Source organism: Spermophilus citellus, assembly GCF_964194105.1.
Source record: "Spermophilus citellus genome assembly, chromosome: 6".
NCBI classification, from domain to species: domain Eukaryota; kingdom Metazoa; phylum Chordata; class Mammalia; order Rodentia; family Sciuridae; genus Spermophilus; species Spermophilus citellus.
Genome location: NC_138187.1, coordinates 19,769,020 through 19,788,156, shown reverse-complemented (window position 1 = coordinate 19,788,156; position 19,137 = coordinate 19,769,020). Strand labels below are relative to the sequence as shown.

Genomic DNA, 19,137 nt, shown 5'->3' with positions numbered 1-19,137 from the left:
CACACAGGGCGACCCGACCCGGAGCGTGAACCCCAGACCCAGAGCGTGAACACTCGGGGACATGGTCACACACACAAGCCCAGGTTGCCTTCCAGACCCTTCTCTGTCCCTGCCTGGCCCTGGGCTGCCCGGCCCTGGACTTGGGGACACAGGACACAACAGCCCTCCTGCTCCAGCCCCAGGAAGGGGAGGAGCCAAGTGGAACTGGGACCTCCGCTGGCCTCTGTGGGGACAGCATCCCGCGGGCTGGCGGGGGAAGGGCCTTCTCTCTGCTCAGGGGGAAGCAGCCCCAGGTGACCCACACCTTGTCCAGAGTCACACCGACAGGACGGGCAGGGCCCAGCCAGGACCAAAGCCCAGGAGTCCCGGGTCCTGGCCCAGCTCTTCCCAAAACTCCAGGGCTCCTCTGAGGGTCAGCCGAGGCCCAAGCCTTGCACAACCCATCCCCCTAGTGACAGGGCAGGACCCTTGGTGGGGACCCAGGACAGGCCCTTTCCAATGGAGCGGACAGCGGCTCCGGGCGGGAACATGGGCCCAGTTCCCCTGGTCCCCACCAGGGCCGGACACTCACTGTTGTCACCTGGTCCCCACCAGGCCAGGCGCTCACTGCTGTCACCTGGTCCCCACCAGGGCCGGACACTCACCGTTGTCACCTGGTCCCCACCAGGCCGGACACTCACTGCTGTCACCTGGTCCCCACCAGGCCAGGCACTCACTGCTGTCACCTGGTCCCCACCAGGCCGGACACTCACCGTTGTCACCTGGTCCCCACCAGGCCGGACACTCACTGCTGTCACCTGGTCCCCACCAGGCCAGGCGCTCACTTCTGTCACCTGGTCCCCACCAGGCCAGGCGCTCACTGCTGTCACCTGGTCCCCACCAGGCCGGGCGCTCACTGCTGTCACCTGGTCCCCACCAGGCCGGGCGCTCACTGCTGTCACCTGGTCCCCACCAGGCCGGGCGCTCACTGCTGTCACCTGGTCCCCACCAGGCCGGGCGCTCACTGCTGTCACCTGGTCCCCACCAGGCTAGGCGCTCACTGCTGTCACCTGGTCCCCACCAGGCCGGACGCTCACCGTTGTCACCTGGTCCCCACCAGGCTAGGCACTCACTGCTGTCACCTGGTCCCCACCAGGCCGGGCACTCACTGCTGTCACCTGGTCCCCACCAGGCCGGGCACTCACTGCTGTCACCTGGTCCCCACCAGGGCAGGCACTCACTGCTGTCACCTGGTCCCCACCAGGCCGGGCGCTCACTGCTGTCACCTGGTCCCCACCAGGCCGGGCGCTCACTGCTGTCACCTGGTCCCCACCAGGCCGGGCGCTCACTGCTGTCACCTGGTCCCCACCAGGCCGGGCGCTCACTGCTGTCACCTGGTCCCCACCAGGCCGGGCGCTCACTGCTGTCACCTGGTCCCCACCAGGCCGGGCGCTCACTGCTGTCACCTGGTCCCCACCAGGCCGGGCGCTCACTGCTGTCACCTGGTCCCCACCAGGCCGGGCGCTCACTGCTGTCACCTGGTCCCCACCAGGCCGGGCGCTCACTGCTGTCACCTGGTCCCCACCAGGCCGGACACTCACTGCTGTCAGCCAGGACGAAGCTGCCGCACTCCCGGGAGGAGTTGCCAGACGGGTCTGTCACGTTGACACTGAAGACGTCATCGGGCATGAAGTGGAACACGTCCATGTGGCACGTGTACTTCGCGTGGGTGGCATTGTGGCTGGATCTGTGGAGGCTGCAGGAGGTGACCTCGTCCCCCAGTTCTCCGTACTGGTCTTGCCTTCGAGGAAACAGTGGCCGGTCATGGCTGGAGGCCAGGTGCCCAGTGCTCAGGGCCAGGTGCCCCGAGCTCTGGGGGAGGCTCCCCACCCCAGCCCTGGGGGGCTGTGTCCAGGCTGGGCTTGCGCACCCCCATTCAGGGCCCGTCTTAGAAATCTGGGCCACTCTCATTTGGATCAATCTAAATCTGCCCTTGTCCGCCCAGCACTGGATTGCAGTCCCGTGGGAGGGGACCAAATACCCAGGGAGGCCTGTGTCCGGGACGAAGGGCATCTTCGAGCCTCATCCCCTGCCCTGGGTGGGCTTCTGGGGAAGCTGGTTGGGTGGGATTGGGAGGGATCTGGTGTTTTAACTCCCACTGGGCAGAGGCGATGGGTTCTGAGAGATGCGTAGGAGTTCACCAGAGTTACATCCCCACCCACGTGCTCAGTGTCTGAACATGACCGTCTTCTAGGACCATCTGCGAGGTGGGCGCTTGGCTCCCAGCTCGCGGGGTCTTTCTTGGAGTGAGATGGCTAGTGGCCCCCAGGACGCGGTCGCTGCTCTGGCCATCACGGACCTACCTGCTGAGCCGGGTCTGGTCTCCTCGGTCCAGCCCAGCCCAGCCCTGCAGGAGCCCTGAGCAGCGTCCCCAGGGCCACTTACCAGGTGAGAGTGAGCGAGCCGGGGTGGAGGCTCCACGTCTCCAGGACGCAGGTGACCGTCTCGAGGTAGTCGGTGTAGCACCCGAGATCCCGGCAGCCCCAGCCTGCAGGGTCGGGGACACGGGCTGAGGGGGCGGCTGGCGGCTGGAGGATGAGGTGGGGCAGCCCCAGGGCCGGGACGAACATGGAGACCCGGGGACCCATGTCACCCGGGATTCCTGGTTAGTGCCGACGTTCTGAGGCTGACGTGGTGACTCGGCTCTCCTGACGTGAAGTAGCTGAAACTAAGCTGTCCCCTCTTAGCACCTGTGTCTGGCCCCTGGTCACTGTCCCTCCTGTAGGACATGCCACTCAGGTCCTGTGCCCCAGACACAGGGTGGGCTGAGCCAGCACAGACCCTGTCATCCCGCAGGAGGGTCAGGACCTCATGAAGTCACCCAGAGCCTTGCACGAAGCCTCGAAGTCCCCGCCAGGAGGGGACCTCAGCCCGACAGCCACAGAGCCCGCAGGACGTGGCCCCTGGGTGACGTGGCCCTGCTCCCAGGAGGAGGAGACCCAGAGCACCTGGACCTTGGCACAGAGATCTGCGTCCTCCCGCTGCCCGGGGACACGGCCGCAGGGCCGGGCGGTCCCAGCAGATCTGGCTGGAGATTCAACACCCGCCCAGCAAAGCCATGGCCCTCGCACCCTCGCACCCTCGCATCCAGGCACCCAGGTGCCCTCAGGACAGAAACGCTGACCAGTCCACGAGAGAAGCCCCATGGTCTCTGTGCCATCAACATCACTGCCAACGCGTCCTCCCCACGATATGACGGCTGCTTCCCCGGGCCACTAATGAGGACCCTGGAGGTGGGGGCATGGACCGTCCCCTCCTGGTCAGAGAAAGGTCCTTCCTTCCACACGTCCCCACCCCCACTGTGGAGTGAGGACACAGGCTCCCAGGCTAGACCGCACCTCTGGCTCCAGGGTAGACAGCACCTCTGGGTCCCAGGCTAGACCTCACCTCTGGGTCCCAGGCTAGACTCCACCTCTGGGTCCCAGGCTAGACTCCACCTCTGGGTCCCAGGTAGACGGCGCATCTGAGTCCCAGGCTAGACAGCACCTCTCGGTCCCAGGCTAGACCTCACCTCTGGGTCCCAGGCTAGACTCCACCTCTCGGTCCCAGGCTAGACCACATCTCTGGGTCCCAAGCTAGATCACACCTCTTGGTCTCAGGCTAGACAGCACCTCTGGGTCCCAGGCTAGATAGCACCTCTGGGTCCCAGGCTAGACAGCACCTCTGGGTCCCAGGTAGACGGCGCATCTGAGTCCCAGGCTAGACAGCACCTCTCGGTCCCAGGCTAGACCACATCTCTGGGTCCCAAGCTAGATCACACCTCTTGGTCTCAGGCTAGACAGCACCTCTGGGTCCCAGGCTAGAGGGCACCTTGGGTCTCAGGGTAGACAGCATCTCTGGGTCTCAGGCTAGAAGGACCTATGGGTCTCAGGCTAGACCCCACCTCTGGGTCTCAGTCTAGACCCCACCTCTGGGTCCCAGGCTAGTCAGCACCTCTGGGTCTCAGACTAGACGGCACCTTTGGGTCCCAGGTTAGAGAGCGCCTCTGGGTCCCAGGCTAGACAGCATCTCTGTGTCCCAGGCTAGACCTCACCTCTGGGTCTCAGGCTAGACAGCGCCTCTGGGTCTCAGGGTAGACAGCACCTCTGGGTCCCAGGCTAGACCTCACCTCTGAGTCCCAGGTTAAACAGCACCTCTTGGTCTCAGGCTAAACCTCACCTCTGGATCTCAGGCTAGAGCACCCCTCTGGGTCCTAGGCTAGACAGCAACTTTGGGTCGCAGGCTAGACCACATCTCTGGGTCCCAGGCTAGACAGCATCTCTGTGTCCCAGGCTAGACCTCACCTCTGGGTCTCAGGCTAGACAGCACCTCTGGGTCTCAGGCTAGACAGCACTCTGGGTCTCAGGCTAGACCTCACCTCTGGGTCCAGGCTAGACCACCCCTCTGGGTCCCAGGCTAGACCACCTCTCTGGGTCCCAGGCTAGACCTCACCTCTGGGTCCAGGCTAGACCGCATCTCTGGTGCCCTGGTCTGTGCTGCTCAGTCCCCACCAGGGGAGGTAAACCACACTGGGCCGGGTTTTCACTTTGACCCGAGGGGCAGACATTGCTCATGGGTCGGGCTCCCTCCCCAGAGTGGCCTCAGAACCCTTCCTACCACAGTTCCCCAGGCCACTCCACCAAGGGGCTCGTTCTGTCTTAGGGAGGCACATGTGGCCTGTCCTTGGGACACCCGATAAACGGCTACGGGGTTAGGAGCTGGGGCCACCCGGTGGTGATGGGTCAGCAATTCTACCAAAGGGCAGGAGGGAGCCAGCATTTGCCCGTTAGCCCCTCCGTCCCTTCCACCCGGTGAGGACCCAGTATAAAGGGCGCCATCTTGGAAGTCAAGACCTTGACCTTGACCTTGGACTCCTGGCCTCCAGGACTGTGGGAAGTCAATGTTGCCCTTAATCTTTTGCTCAGCAGCACAACCCAGCCCGGGAGAGCCAGGCGCCCATCTCTGCCCTGCCACTGTCCGGCTGCGTGGCCTGACCCTCAACCCTGTTCACCCCCAGCCTCCGTGCCCGGGTCTCCCGGGCGGCAGGGGGATGTCGGAGGTGAAGTTCAAGGCTGAGCACGTGGCAGGGGCCTGTTACTTGTTCCCCTGGGTGTGGCGCCAGGACAGGGGGCCCAAACTGGCCGGGGGTGCTGGCCACTCAGAAAGGAAAACAAAGGCCGACATCTGTTTCCTGAGGAGCTATTTGAGGCTCTGGGTCTTTGGGTAAAACCCAGAGCAGCGCTTCTGAGTCAGCAGAGCCGGGCAGAGTTCCCCTGCCCTCCGCAGCCCCGCCGCGGGACTCCTGCCCAGCCCCGCTCGCCTGGCTCTCCAGGCAAAGTTGTTACATAAGGAGAGACAGAGGTTAGACAGAAGGCAGGACTTCCGCCCCTCGGGGGTTGGGGGCCCGCCAAGGCGGAGAGCAGGGGGATGAACAGAACCCATCCCCTGGTAGGACTTGAAGAGCCGGGCCATCGGGGCTACTGGGGCCTCATGTGTCCCGTGAGGGCTCTGGCTGGATGGGCGCTGGTGAAGAGGGGGCAGCCACTCGACCTGTATGAGTCACAAGTGGAGTCACGGCTCTGGGTCCTGACGGCCTCTAGCCGTGTCCAGGAGCTCCCTTGGCCAGCGCAGCCCCAGCTGGACTGTGTGGAAGGAGGGGCCCCTACCACCCCCCGACCGGGGGCAGCTACTTACCCCCCTGCAGCACCAGCAGGAGCACCGGCACGGCCCAGCCTCGGGGCATGCTGCGTCCAGGGGCCTGCAAGACACCACGGAGGGGAGCTGGGTGGGCAGGCGGGCCTCAACCCCCGGCCTCCCCGGGCCCACCTGGGCAGGGTCCTGCGGGGTCTGAGGGCTCCGCGGAGGCTGGCCCCGGCCTCCTGCCCCTTAGCCAAGGTCACTCCTCCCGCAGCCCCCGCCCAGCCCCTTCTTCTCGCTCTTAGCACAGGAAAGGAGACCTCGAAGGGGGGACACTGGCTCTTCCTCTGTCCCTGCCAGGCCCACTGATGTGGCAAGAGTGGCATTAAAGGGGCGGGTGGCATTAAAGGGGCGGGCACTTCTCTGCCCACCCGAGTCCTCTCCCGGGTGCTGACAGTGGCCGCGGAAATTGGCTTCTCCCTAAGTAGGAATCCAAGGCAGCCCCCCAAGGGGACGGCTACCCCACACGCAGGGGGAGGCCACCCGAGAATGAGGCTTCTTACCCCGTCCCACAGCCCAGGTCAGCCCACCGCAGGGCGCACTAAGAAAGTCAGTCCCACCCAAGGAAGGGCAGCCTGGGCCCCGATCCTGCCCGAGATGGAGACCGGACAGCTTGTCTGGGAAGAGCCGCCTTCGACACCCGGCAGGGAGTGACCCTCCGGGCTGGGGACGAGGCTCTTTTAGAATTCTGCCTGTTAAAGCGGCCAGCGGGACCCAGGCTCAGGAGCTCCATCCCAACCAGCCTCTATAGAAGGGACACAGCTGGACCTGGAGCCCAGAGAGATGACCCCGGGGTCCCATCCCAGGCACAGCTCTCCTCAGACACTGTCTGACCCCTCCATAGCAGTTCCTGGTTGGAGTCAGCCCTGTGTGAACTTTTTTCTAACAAAGTCAACAAAGGGGGCCGTCCTGGGGGACGCCAGCTGTGCAGCCAGAAACTTTCAGAGTACCTGCTGTGTGGCCACAGGACAGCCCCTCGCCCTCTCTGAGCCTCATAAAGTGGAGACTTCCAGGGATTCGTGAGCATTTAGGGAGGTCGTTGGCAGAAAACTCTTGACAGTGCCCTCGGACACATAGAGACTCGGCCGAGACCCCTGTAAAACTCGGAGCATCAGAAACGGAAACTCCCAGAAGGATCCAGCCAAAAGTTTCCAAAATTCCTCCTCCCTTTCAAAATTTCGGCCTCAGGCTCACACAGAGAGATACTGTTCACTGTCTATATTTTCTTAAATGGATCCACGTAAAAATTAAAGTGCAACTTCATCCTAATAGATAACATCCGTGTTCATGTATTTTTTATCACAAGCTTTAAAATGAACCACGGTTGCTGTCACCATAAGGGAATGTTCAGAGGAACTCCGTCTCAGTGCCCAGTGTGACCTGAGACCTCCAGCCTTGCGCTGTGATTTAGACCACGTCCCCCAAAGTTCAAGTGCTGGGACCTGATTCCCAAAGTCCCCTGTTGCTGGGTGCTACTTGGCAGGGGTCTTTGAGGGATCTTAGAATCACATGAGGGCATGAGGCTCTCCCCAGAGGCTAAGCAGATGCCAGAACCTCACTCTCAGACTCCCTGCCTCCAGCACTAGGAGCCAAATCCTAGTCACTAAAAATGACCAGAACTGTCAGGCACGGTGGCCCGCCTGTCATCCCAGCAGCTCGAGAGGCTGAGGCGGGGGGACCGCAAGTTCAAAGCCAGCCTAACATTTCTAACATTCCTTTAGTGAGACCCTGACTCTAAATAAAATATAAAAAGGGCTGGGGATAGGGCTCAGTGGTTAAGCACCTCGGGGAGTTCAATCCCCAGTATTAAAAAAAAAAAAAAAAGACCCAACCTCAGGTGTTTTGTTATAGCAGCAGAAAGTGAACTAAGACACTGTTGTTCCACCTTGAACAGGAGCGTCCGCATCTGCTCTCCCACTAGCAAGTCCACAGCTCCGATCCCGACCGCAGCACAGCATAGCTCTGTCCGGGTCCCTGCCCAAAGGCTTCCTCTCAGCCACAGGAAAAAGTCTCCTTTCCAAGGATCAGGGCTCAGCCTCCAAACTCCTCGCCTTAGCTCTGCACAAGCCGATTCCTGGGGGTGTCAAGGCGCCCGCTGGCTGTGTGGCCCTTGTCATGAGGTGCCCCATAAACTGGAGCCCACCTACGCAGTCCAGAGTGGGCACCTGATCCAGACCTGGCCAATCCCAGGGCTCCACTTGTCACCCAGGGCCCCCGGCCACAGCGGCTGGATCAGGGATGGACCTAAAACCAGGCAACACCGTTGACACAGTCCTGGGAATTTTCCTCTAGAACTGCAGCAGAGGGACTTTTGGGGGTACCTGCTAGAAACTCACAGCCATCTTGGTCACCTCCTAACGCCTTCCTGGAAAGGATGAAAATACTGTGAAGCACAGACCCAGAGTCCCCACGGCAGCTTTGAGGACCTGGATCCAGCTGTACCTGACGGCCTCATCTGGATCATTCATTGACATAAGCCCCTGCTTTGGTCAGCTGTGTCAAAGGCTGTTTCTGTTGCTTACCACCAAGGACATCTGACAGAGAGGGAGAGAGAAGAGGGCCCAGATTTGAGGATCGTGGAGCAAAATCCTTCCCCTGGTCCTCAGTTACCGTCTCTGAGATGGGAGCAACCCTGGCCTCTGCTCCCAGCCTCTGCTCCTGGCCTCTGATCCTGGCCCTATGAGCAGCGAGAAGCTCCTCCAGGGGCCGGATCCCTCCTCCCACCTGCTCCGGAGGCGACACTCCTCCCAGCACCCAGGGCCCTGCCACACCCCTGTGCATGGCCGAGTCCTCTCCCCCTGGCACAGTCCCTCTCCTGTCCTCCAGCCCCAGCTCCCACAGCCCACCTCCTCCCTCCCGATGCCATGCCGGAATGTTCCAGAACTCTGCCGCTCGCACCTTCCCTGGGGCTGTTATCTGCTTGCTATTTCTCATCCCCTTCCCCCATTTTTTACTCCAATCAACATGTCATCCTGCCGATGACCAGGATGCCCCGGGCAGGCGCAGTGCCCGCTGGCCAGGTCGCACCCTCCGTGCTGCCTGCCCATCTGCCCCCAGCGCTGCCTCTGAGGGGCCTGGGTGGCGGGGACGTCTCCTCCCTGGGACAGCCACGCAGCGCCTGGCTCCTGGTCCTGGGGTCCCCTCCACCCTGCCTGCCGGGCGTCAGGGAGAGTGCTCCCCCAAGTGTCCCCTAAAGTAAGCAACGATTCACCACGACAGGGACACAGTGGAGAGTGACAGCTCAGCCGGAAAGCGGGACAGCGTGGAGCCTTGGGGACGCCTGCGACCGGCCCAGGGCTCCCCAGAGCACGGATGCAGCTTGTCCCCGTGTAAAAGCGGGAGGAAGAGCTACGTGTTTGAGGCTTTGCAGAACCAAATGGCCGGGTCCAGCTTCTGGCTTCTGCCCAGGCGGTGAGCGGAGAAGGCAGAGGCCCTGCCCAGATGGCCGCCCCCCAGCGCCACCTCCCTCTCTGCCCCTTGTCCAGCCCTTTAGGCTCTTCCCACTCAAGCCGACTCCCGAGGGCCGTGGTGACTTCTCCCCCATGTGAACCAGGCCACTCCAGAAAGAAGCCCAGAGTGTCCTGAGCCTTCCCTCCGTGGCCTCCCTGGGCGCCCACCTCCACGGCCTCCTCCAGGAGAGAGAAGAGTCCCTGAATTGGAGTCTACAGCCTCCTGGCTGTGTGTCCCTGGGCAAGTCACCTGACGCCTCTGATTCTGTTTTCTCTTGTATAAAACGGGGGGTCACGGATCTCTGCTGCCGGTTTCTTGTGAGCACAGGCTGCACCCCGCAGGAGGAGCCTAGCAGAAGGGTTCACCCAGCAGCCTCCGGGGCGGAGACATGATTTTGGCCAAGTTTTGGGACATTCCGGGACAGTAGAGAGGCTCGGGGGTGGGAGACCAGGCTGAAGTCGGAGCTGCGGAGAACGTGAAGTGCTTAACTTTCCCATCGGCACAGAAATGCAAATGAAAGCCACAGTGACAAACCATTTGACTTTATCAGATTGGCAAAGAAGTAAAAGCTCTCAACCCACATCACGTGGAGCGAGGATGTGCCCTAACGGGAACTCTCGCCCGCGACCTGTGGGACGGAGACTGACATTTACTACTAACATCCATCCTCCTGTGACGCAGAAGGTCGTCCGTGGGACCCAGGGACGCGAGCCAGTGTCCTCGGAGGCCCGGCAACACCACCCTTCACCCTCTCCCTGTGCGTCCAAGAAGGGTCCACGGCAGCCTGGCTTCTAAGAGGGACAAGTGAGGGGCGACCCAGACGTGCGCCATCAGGAGAATGGAAACAATACAGGGTGACCTAATGGCTCGGTGGGACCGTGAGTCATTTGCCACGGCACACGACGGAGCTTGTGACTCACAAAGAAAACAGGGAGAGACAGAACCCAGGCGCCACCCACCATGGTGCCTGCTTCAAACCACATAAGACGATAGTTTAAGCAAACACACAGGTGCCCTGAAGGCAGGAAGGACCCACGGAGGTGACAAATGTCAAATCTGGATAGTGTAGAAAAGGGGTCTCAACAGTTTGGTAAAACTGGGTGAAAGTACACTGGCTGTTAGTCATATGACTATTTACACCCTTTTACACGTCCAAACTATCTCACAGGCTGGGTGCAGTCGTGAATTCCTGTAATTCAGTAGCTTGGGAGGCTGAGACAGGAGGATCCCAAGTTGGAGGCCAGCCTCAGCAACTTGTCAAGGTCCTGAGCAACTTAGCGAGACCCTGTCTAAAATAAAACATTAAAAGGGTTGGGGGATGTGGCTCAGTGGTGAATTGCCCCTGGGTTCAATCCCCAGTACCAAAAATAAATAACAAAATAAGTATTAAAAAAAAAAACCCAAAACTATCTCACAACATTTAAAATGGAAATGAATCTCAGTTTTGTAAAATACATATGGCGAGAGGCTGTGATGGACTAGTGTTCTACTGAGAACAGCCTCTAAGCAGGGGAAATGCTACATGAGCAACCAACCACGTTATTCAGTACTTGGGAAAAGGAAAAGTCATTGAGATTTTGCCAGTTCCCCTCAAATCGTTGAAAAATGAGAAGCACGTCAAGAAATCCAGCATCAATGAATCTCCTGATAAGCTACAGAACTAAGAAGAGTTCTTGGCAATTTCACAACACAGAGGCAAGAATCAGGGCTCAGAGCCGAAGGAGAGAGACGGGGCCTGGTGAGCACCCAGTCGGTCAGAGAGGGCTGAGCCTGGGGTAAGGGAGAATCAGGAGCAGTTCACGTCTGCTGGAAGAAGATGAAATACATCTGGAAAAAGTGAGCTTCATCCAAAGCCAGCATCTGTACCAGTATCTACATCCATTTCCCTCTCTCTCTCTCTCTCTCTCTCCCCCTCCCTACCCCCTCTTTCTGTCCTAGGGATTGAACGCAGGGGTTTCTACCACTGAATCACACCCTGAGCCCTGTTACTTTGTATTTTGAGACCAAGCCTCCCTAAATTGCCCAAGCTGGCCTTGAATTTGTGATCCTCCTGCCTCAGCCTCCTGAGTTGCTGGGATCTCATAGGCACGCACCACCGGGCCCAGCCAAAGCCTCTATATTTTTCAGACACAATGTCCAACATTGAACTAAAACTACAAGATAAACTAGGAAGGAAACAGTATCAAAGGATAGACAAGAGGAAAAAGAAACAATAGAAATCAGCATATAGGTGACTCCAAAAAGGACTTTATCAAATGTGATTCCAAATAGCCTTGATGAGTGTGCTCAAGAATTCTACCCGAAATAGGGAATCGAAAGAGAAGGAATCCCTGGTACCAAAAAAAAATTTAAAAAAAAAAAAAAGGAGTAGGAATCCTAGAAATGAAAGAGACAACAACTGAAATTTGTAAGTACTGAAGAAATGGATTTGTGAAATGGAAGGCGGATCAATAGGAAATACCCATATTGAATTATTTAGAGAAAAAAGTTCAAAAATCCAGAAAAGAGCAAAAGAGACAGAGGAGACATCAGGTAAGGGTCGAGCACATGTGTGAGCAGAGTTAAGAAGGAGAGAGAAAAGCAGAAATGAGATACAGATACTCGTTAAACTCCCCGACTAATAGAAGTCATCAATCACAGATTCCACAAAGCTCTACAAATCCCCAAAAGGATAAATACAAAGAAAACCACATCGAGACACATCACAGAAAAACTTTTTAAAAAATTAAAACCAAAGCTATAGTAGAAATACTACAAGGAAAAAAGACATTTTGCCTTCAAAGAAGAAATAAGACTATCACTGATTTTTCTTTTTTCCTTTTTTTTGGGGGGTACCAGGGATTGAACTCAGGGGCACTCGATCCCTGAGCCCCACCCCCAGCCCTATTTTGTATTTTATTTAGAGACAGGGTCTCCCTGAGTTGCGTAGGGCCTTGCTGTTGCTGAGGCTGGCTTTGAACTCACGATCCTCCTGCCTCAGCCTCCCGAGCCGCTGGGATTACAGGTGTGCACCTCCGCAGCCAGAATTAATATGGTCTTATCCATACAAAATCTAAAGGAATCCACACATCCACGCACACTTACCTATTCAAGGTAATAAATGAAGTTATCAGGGTTGTATATGCAGTATACAAAAATCAATTATATTTTATATACACTGTCAATGAAGAATCTGAAATAAAATTAAGAAAATAATTTTATTTAAATATCAAAAAGGAATGACAATAGGAGTCAATTTAACAAAATTTATTGGTTCCACTAGTACATGATTAATTAGCTTATAGAGTGAGTCTTGTACACTAAAAATGACAAGCATTGTTGAAAGAGACTACAGAGAGCTTAAATAAGTGGAGGACACCCTGCATTCCTGGATTGGAAGAATATTATTAAGATGACTCTCCAAAATGATCTACAGATTCAAAGTAATCCCTGTAAAAATGCCAGCTTGATTGACAAGCTGATCCTAAAATCCATAGATGGAAGGGCCCAAACTAGTCAAAAACATCTTTAAAAAGAACCCAGTTGGAGGATTCATACTTCCCAATTTCAAAGCTACTACAAAGCTCTACCAATCAGCCCAGAGCGATGGACATAGAGACACAGGTACAGATCAAAGAAATTGAATTGAGTCTAGAAATAAGTCCATGCTTTTTTTTTTTTTTTTTTGGATGGGGGGTGGGGGGGTTGGAGTACTGGGTATTGAATCCAGGACCGCTTAACCACTGAGCAATATCCCCAGCCCTTTTTATTTTTTATTTTGAGACAGGGCCTTGCAAAGTGACTGAGTCTAGCCTCCATCTTTCAATCCTCCAGCCTCAGCCTCCTAAGTCTGATGACAGGTATGCACCAGCTTGTGTGGCTTGTTCAATTGATTTTAACAAGGTACTAAGACAATGGTTAAAAGAATAGTCTTTAGCCGGGCACGGTGGTGCACACCTGTCATCCCAGCGGCTCAGGGAGGCTGAGGCAGGAGGATGGCGAGTTCATGGCCAGCCTCAGCACAAACAAGGCCCTAGGCAACTCAGTGAGACCCTGTCTCTCAGTAAAATATAAAATAGGGCTGGGGATGGGGCTCAGTGGTCGAGTGCCCCTGAGTTCAATTCCTGGTGCCCCCAAAAATTAAAAATAAAAAAATAAGTCTTTAAAGCACAGGGTGCTGCTGAAGCTGGATATTAACATAAAACTAAAAAAATTAACTCAAAATGGATAAAAGATCTATATGTAAAAGGTAAAGTTATTACTAAAGTCTTAAAACATAGGTGGAAATCTTCATGACCTGGTAGCAGGCAAGAGTACTTCTTAAATTTGACACCAAAAGCACAAATGAAGAAAAATAGATAGATTGAACTAAATCAAAATGCAAAATGTTTGTGCTTTAAAGATAATATTAAGAAAGTGGGGGGCTGGGGCTGGGGCTCAGTGGTAGAGCGCTGGCCTCACACGTGCGGGGCCCTGGGTCTGATCCTCAGCACCACATAAGAATAAATAAATAAAATAAAGACATTGTGTCCATCTACAACTAAAAAATAAATATTAAAAAAGAAAGTGACAAGACAGGGCGGGGTGGTGAGAAGAATCTGCGGATGACCGGGTGAAGGGCCTCGGGTGCCAAGGGCCTGGGGTGCCAAGGGCCTCGGGTGCCAAGGGCCTGGTGCTCAGAAGAGGTGAGACCAGACTCCAGAAGACAGAGAATCCAATTTAAAAATGGGCAAGAGATTTGAAGAGATCTTTTTTTTTTTTTTTCCAAAGAAACACAAATAAACACATGAAAAGCGGCTGATCCTCATGAGTCATAATGGCACAGCGACTTCCCACTCCGCCTCCCGGGAGGGTGACGTCACCTCTGTCACTGTCAAAAGCCAGTGGGGATCTGGAGAAATGGGAATCCTGGACGTGGCTGTCCCGCGTGGAAACGGTGGAAGCCATTTCAGTCTCTCCAAAAACCACACACAGGGTGACCAGGGGACCGAGCAACGTCACCCCCAGGTATTAGTGAAAGGGACCGGAGCCACGTGGAAGAAGATCACCCTAAAGCCCTGGACACGGACGGTCACAGCAGCGTTCACAGTGGCCACGTGGGAGGCACCGAAATGTCTGTCAGCCCCAACAAACAACGTGGGACATTCATTCGTGGGAAGGTCATGGAGCCGTAACTAGGAACAGGGTCACCGGTGCCGCTTCACCATGAAAACCTTGAAACTTCATGTTGAAGAAGTCAGACACAAGGTCACATCTACAGGCAATGTCACCAAGGGGCAAATGCACGGAGGCAGGAGGAGGGTCCCAGGGGCCGAGGCTGTGGGGACCTGGCGGCTCCTTCCCGAGTGGTGAGCTGTTTGGGACTTGGGACGGCCACCCAGCTTGGAAGACAGACGAAGCCATTCAACTGTCTGCCTAATTGTCTGGTGGGTTTTAAAGTCTGTGAAATGTATCTTAAACTATAAGTTTTTCAAAAAGTAAGATTTATTCAGTCGAAAGAGACCAAAACCAGAAGAATAGAGAATTTGTCATTGGTGGACCTGAACCCAAAGAAGGACCAGGTGAGACTTTTAGCTAAAAGAAAATGACTCCTGATTGGAGTCAGGGTACTGAAGGACAGATGGACAAGCAACCGAGAGAATTGTTAAGTAAAAATAAATATTGATCGCTAAAATACTAAGACGATGTCTGAAAGTTTAAATTAGGCGCAGAATCCATCCACAAGAATGGGGTCCGAATAGACGAACTCTAGATAGGGCAGAGGGGTGGAGGGGAAGGGAGGAGACAGGGGATTAGCAAGGATGGTGGAATGTGAGACATCATCATCCAAAGTACAGGTAGGAAGACACGAATTGGTATCAACATACTTTATATACAAACAGAGATAGGAAAAATTGTGCTCTATATGTGTGATAAGAATTGTGATGCATTCCACTGTCATGTATTTAAAAAATAAAACAAATTAAATGTTAAAAGAATGGGGTCCTAACTAAAATAAGATCTATTTCACGCTTCTATATTTATATCAAAATGGAAAAAATAAAGTACTAATTTGAGGTAGGTCTTTTAAAAAATTAAGTATGCATGTTCTACTCTGTAAGATAACCACAAAAAGAATTATCAAAGAAATAAAGAACTAAAAAGAACATAGAGCAATGATTTTAAAGTTAACTATTCAAAAAAAAAGTGGACAAAGGAGAAAAAGGAGAATCGATCAAATAAAAAATAAAATAAGATAAATAGCAAGATGGTAGGCTTCATCCCAAACATAGTAGTACATTCCTTAAGGGTGAATGAACCAAATGTTGGAATTAAAAACAACTTTGGTAACAAAAGTTGACACTAAAAGAAAGTGAAATGATAGGTCAATCCTTATCATACATAAAATGCAAAAATCCTAAACAAAATACTGACAAATCTAGTGATATATACTAAAACACCATATCAGTATCCCATTGGTTTATTTCAGGAATTTAAGATTAGTTTGACATTTAAAAATCAGAAATCTATTTTACAACATTAACAGAATAAAGAAGATATTTTATCTGATCATTAAATGTATTCAGAAAACATTTAATGAATTGCAAACCCTTTTTATGATTTCTAAAACCTGCCAGAAAATATAATTCCTCTGAATAGGAATATGATCCTGTAATTTGATAAATGTCACATACACACACACACACACACACACACACACACACACAACATGCATAGCTAACAGCATCCTCAATTGAGAAATATTGAATATTTTCTCCCTGACAGTAGGAAAAAAAAATCAAGAATGTCTTGTATCAGAGGCCCACATCAACACAAGATGAGAAAGAGAAACAAATTGATAAAGGGAAAGATAAATATTTGAAATGGCACCTAGAAATATCCAAGATACCCAACAGATGAACTATTAGAATAATAATTCATAATCAAGGAAACTAAAGATTTCATAATCAAGGAAACTAAAGATGAGATCAATATAAAAATTTTATTGAATTTCTATAGATCAGCAAAATTGACAAACTCTTAGACAAAGAAGAGAGAAGGCTCAAGTACTAAAAATGGAAATGAAAGAGGAGACGTTACAACCAGTGTCACAGAAATAAAAGGGGGTACAGGAGAATACTCTGATTATATGCCAACAGATGGGGTAAACTGTTTTGAAGAAACTGACAAATTCCTAGAACATATGACATACCAAGACAGAATCATGAAAAAACAGAATGTCTGAATAGACCTGTAAGTGGTAAAGAAACTAATCAGTAATCAAACAATTCTCAATAAGGAAAAATGTAGAATCTGATGGCTTCACTAGAAAATTCTACCAAATATTTAAAGAAGGATTAACACCAATTCCTGTCAAACTCTTTCCAAAAATCGAAAGGAGGAAACACTTCCAAATTCATTTTATGAGACTTCAACACCAAAGCTAGAAAGATCAAGAAAACTACGGACCAATGACCCTGCTGAATATTTATGCAAAATCCTCAACAAAACCTAGCCAACCAAATTCCACAGTACATGAAAAGAACTAAACACCATGAAGCAGCAGGATTTATTCCCGGAATTCAAGGATGGTTCCATTTTTGAAAATCAATAAATAATCACATACTGCATTAACAGAATAAAGGACAAAAATCACACGGTCATCTCAACTGATGCAGAAGAAGCATTTGACAAGATTCAATGCCATTTAATAATAATTTTTCAAAAACTCAACAAATGAGAAATGGTTACCATACTCAATGTTGAGAGACTGAAATCTTTTCCTCTAAGATCAGGAACCCTAAAAATTCTACAAACACTTAAGAACTATGAAATGAATTCAGCAAAGTTGAAGAATACAGAACACGCACTCAAATAGGACTTGCATTTCTATATACAAACAATGAATAATCCAAAAAGGTGATTCAGAAAACAATCCCATTTACAATAGCATAAAAAAAAAAGAATAAAATGCTTAGGAATCAAGTTAACCAAGGAGGAGAAAGACTGGTACACAACATTGTTAAAAGAAATTAGACACAAATTGATAGAAAGACATCCCATCTTCATGCATTGAAGACTTAGTATTGGGCTGGGGATGTGGCTCAAGCGGTAGCGCGCTCACCTGGCATGCATGCGGCCCGGGTTCGATCCTCAGCACCACATACCAACAAAGATGTTGTGTCCGCCGAGAACTAAAAAATAAATATTAAAAATTCTCTCTCTCCTCTCTCACTCTCTCTTTAAAAAAAAGAAAAAAAAAAGAAGACTTAGTATTGTTAATCGGTCAATACTACCTAAAGCAAATTTGGGGTTTAAAGCAATCCCTACAAAATCCCACTGTTTCTTTTTCTTTTCCATGAATAGAAAGGTACAATGGTGCATTCCTATAATCCCAGTGACTAGGAGGCTGAGGCAGGTGGATCGCAAGTTCAAGGCCAGCCTCAGTGACTTAGCAAGGCTCCAAGCAACTTAGCGAAATCCTGTCTCTACATAAAAATATTTTTAAAAAGGGCTGGGGATGTAGCTTAGTGGTTAAGTGTCCCTCGGTTCAATCCCCTGTACCAAATAATAATAATAATAATCATTATTATTATTATTTAAAAATTGACAAAGAACCTGAATAAACATTTTTTCCAAAGAAATAGAAAAATGTGTAATAAGCGTATGAGAAGATGCTCAAACTCACTACTTATCAGAGAAATGCAGATCAAAACCACAACAAGATATTACTTCCCACTTGTTAGGATGGCCATTATTAGGGGCAGAAAAGGGAAATGACAAACATTGGTAAGAATGAAGAGAAATTAGAACAACAATTCTGTACTTTTCTGTTAATATTTTGAAAATTAAAGGTAGAAATGCCAGGTACATAGTCAGAAGAAGGAAAAGTGGCATCTCAAAGAAACATTTACCATAGTCAAGCCATGTAAGCGATCTAAATTCATTGACAAGATAAATGGGTCAAGAAAATGGGCTATATAATACCAACCATGGAATATTATTCAGCTCTTAAAAAGCAGGAAATATGCTACTTGTGGGTGAAAACCGGGGGCAGTATGTGGGGTGAAATAAGCCAACCACAAGACAAAGATGGCAGGATTCCACTCTCAGGGATGTACTTAGAGAAATCAAACTCATAGAAACAGAATGTAGATGGGCAGTTGCCAGAAAAGAGAGGGAGGGAGAATGAGGAGTTGTTTCTTGGTAGCTGTAGAGTTTCACTCATACAAGATGAATACCATCTGTTGTTCATGATATGTATACAGTCATCACTCCTGGGCTGCACACCTGAAAATAGCCAAGGGCAAAAAAAAAAATATCTTCCTTAAGAATGAATTCCAAGTCTGGGACACTCCTCTTTGGACCATCGTAACTTCTCTCACAGGATTAGCAGAGGAAGATGAGGGAAAACTTACAAAAGTCAAGGCAAGAGCCCTCCATCATGGCCAGTTGCCATGACATCCACTAGCTGCTCAGGAGGCTGAGGCAGGAGGACCACTTGATACTAGGAGGTTGAGGCCAGATTGGGCAATAGAGCGAGAACCTATCCACCCCCCAAAAAAAAATCAAAACAAAGACAAAGCAAAACAACCCAACAACAACCCAACGACAATAACGAAGCCCCTTCACCGGGTGGCCAGCTGAAGTAAGCCATGTTTGGGTTTTTTTTTTAAGTATTCCCTCATACATCTGGAATCCCAGCTTGAAATGTGTGTTAATAAGTTATAAAATGTGGAAATGAATCATGATATTTTGTACACCAAGAACAGATGAAATTTGAAAGATACGCAATTGACATTAACATTAAAAACTAAATACCCAGGAATGACTATCGTTAAAGATAGGCAAGACTTCTACACAGAAACCTACAAAATGTTACTCAGATAAATTGAAGGACATAGAAAGAAGCGGAGGTGCATACTATGTTCATGGATTGGAAGATTTAAAGACGGAAGATGTCTGTTCTTCCAGAGTTGAACTAAAGTTTCAATAAAATCTCAAGGCTCCAAA

The 19,137-nt window shown here is 51.5% G+C and overlaps 1 protein-coding gene across 3 annotated transcripts in view; it reads right to left on the bottom strand.

Moving 5' to 3' along the window:
- IL21R (interleukin 21 receptor) overlaps positions 1 to 19,137 on the bottom strand; it is a 45,161-nt gene that overhangs the window by 7,998 nt on the left and 18,026 nt on the right. For 2 of the 3 annotated variants that reach the window (XM_081297246.1, XM_081297244.1), the window contains exons 2-4: positions 5,713 to 5,776; positions 2,425 to 2,527; positions 1,581 to 1,780 (exon numbers count right to left, since the gene is read on the bottom strand). In XM_081297246.1, coding sequence (XP_081153372.1) covers positions 1,581 to 1,780; positions 2,425 to 2,527; positions 5,713 to 5,761 — 352 coding nt within the window. In that variant the 5' untranslated portion in view covers positions 5,762 to 5,776. Of the gene's footprint in view, positions 1 to 1,580; positions 1,781 to 2,424; positions 2,528 to 5,712; positions 5,777 to 12,249; positions 12,338 to 19,137 lie in introns of all 3 variants that reach the window. The other variant, XM_081297245.1, reaches the window with a different exon arrangement.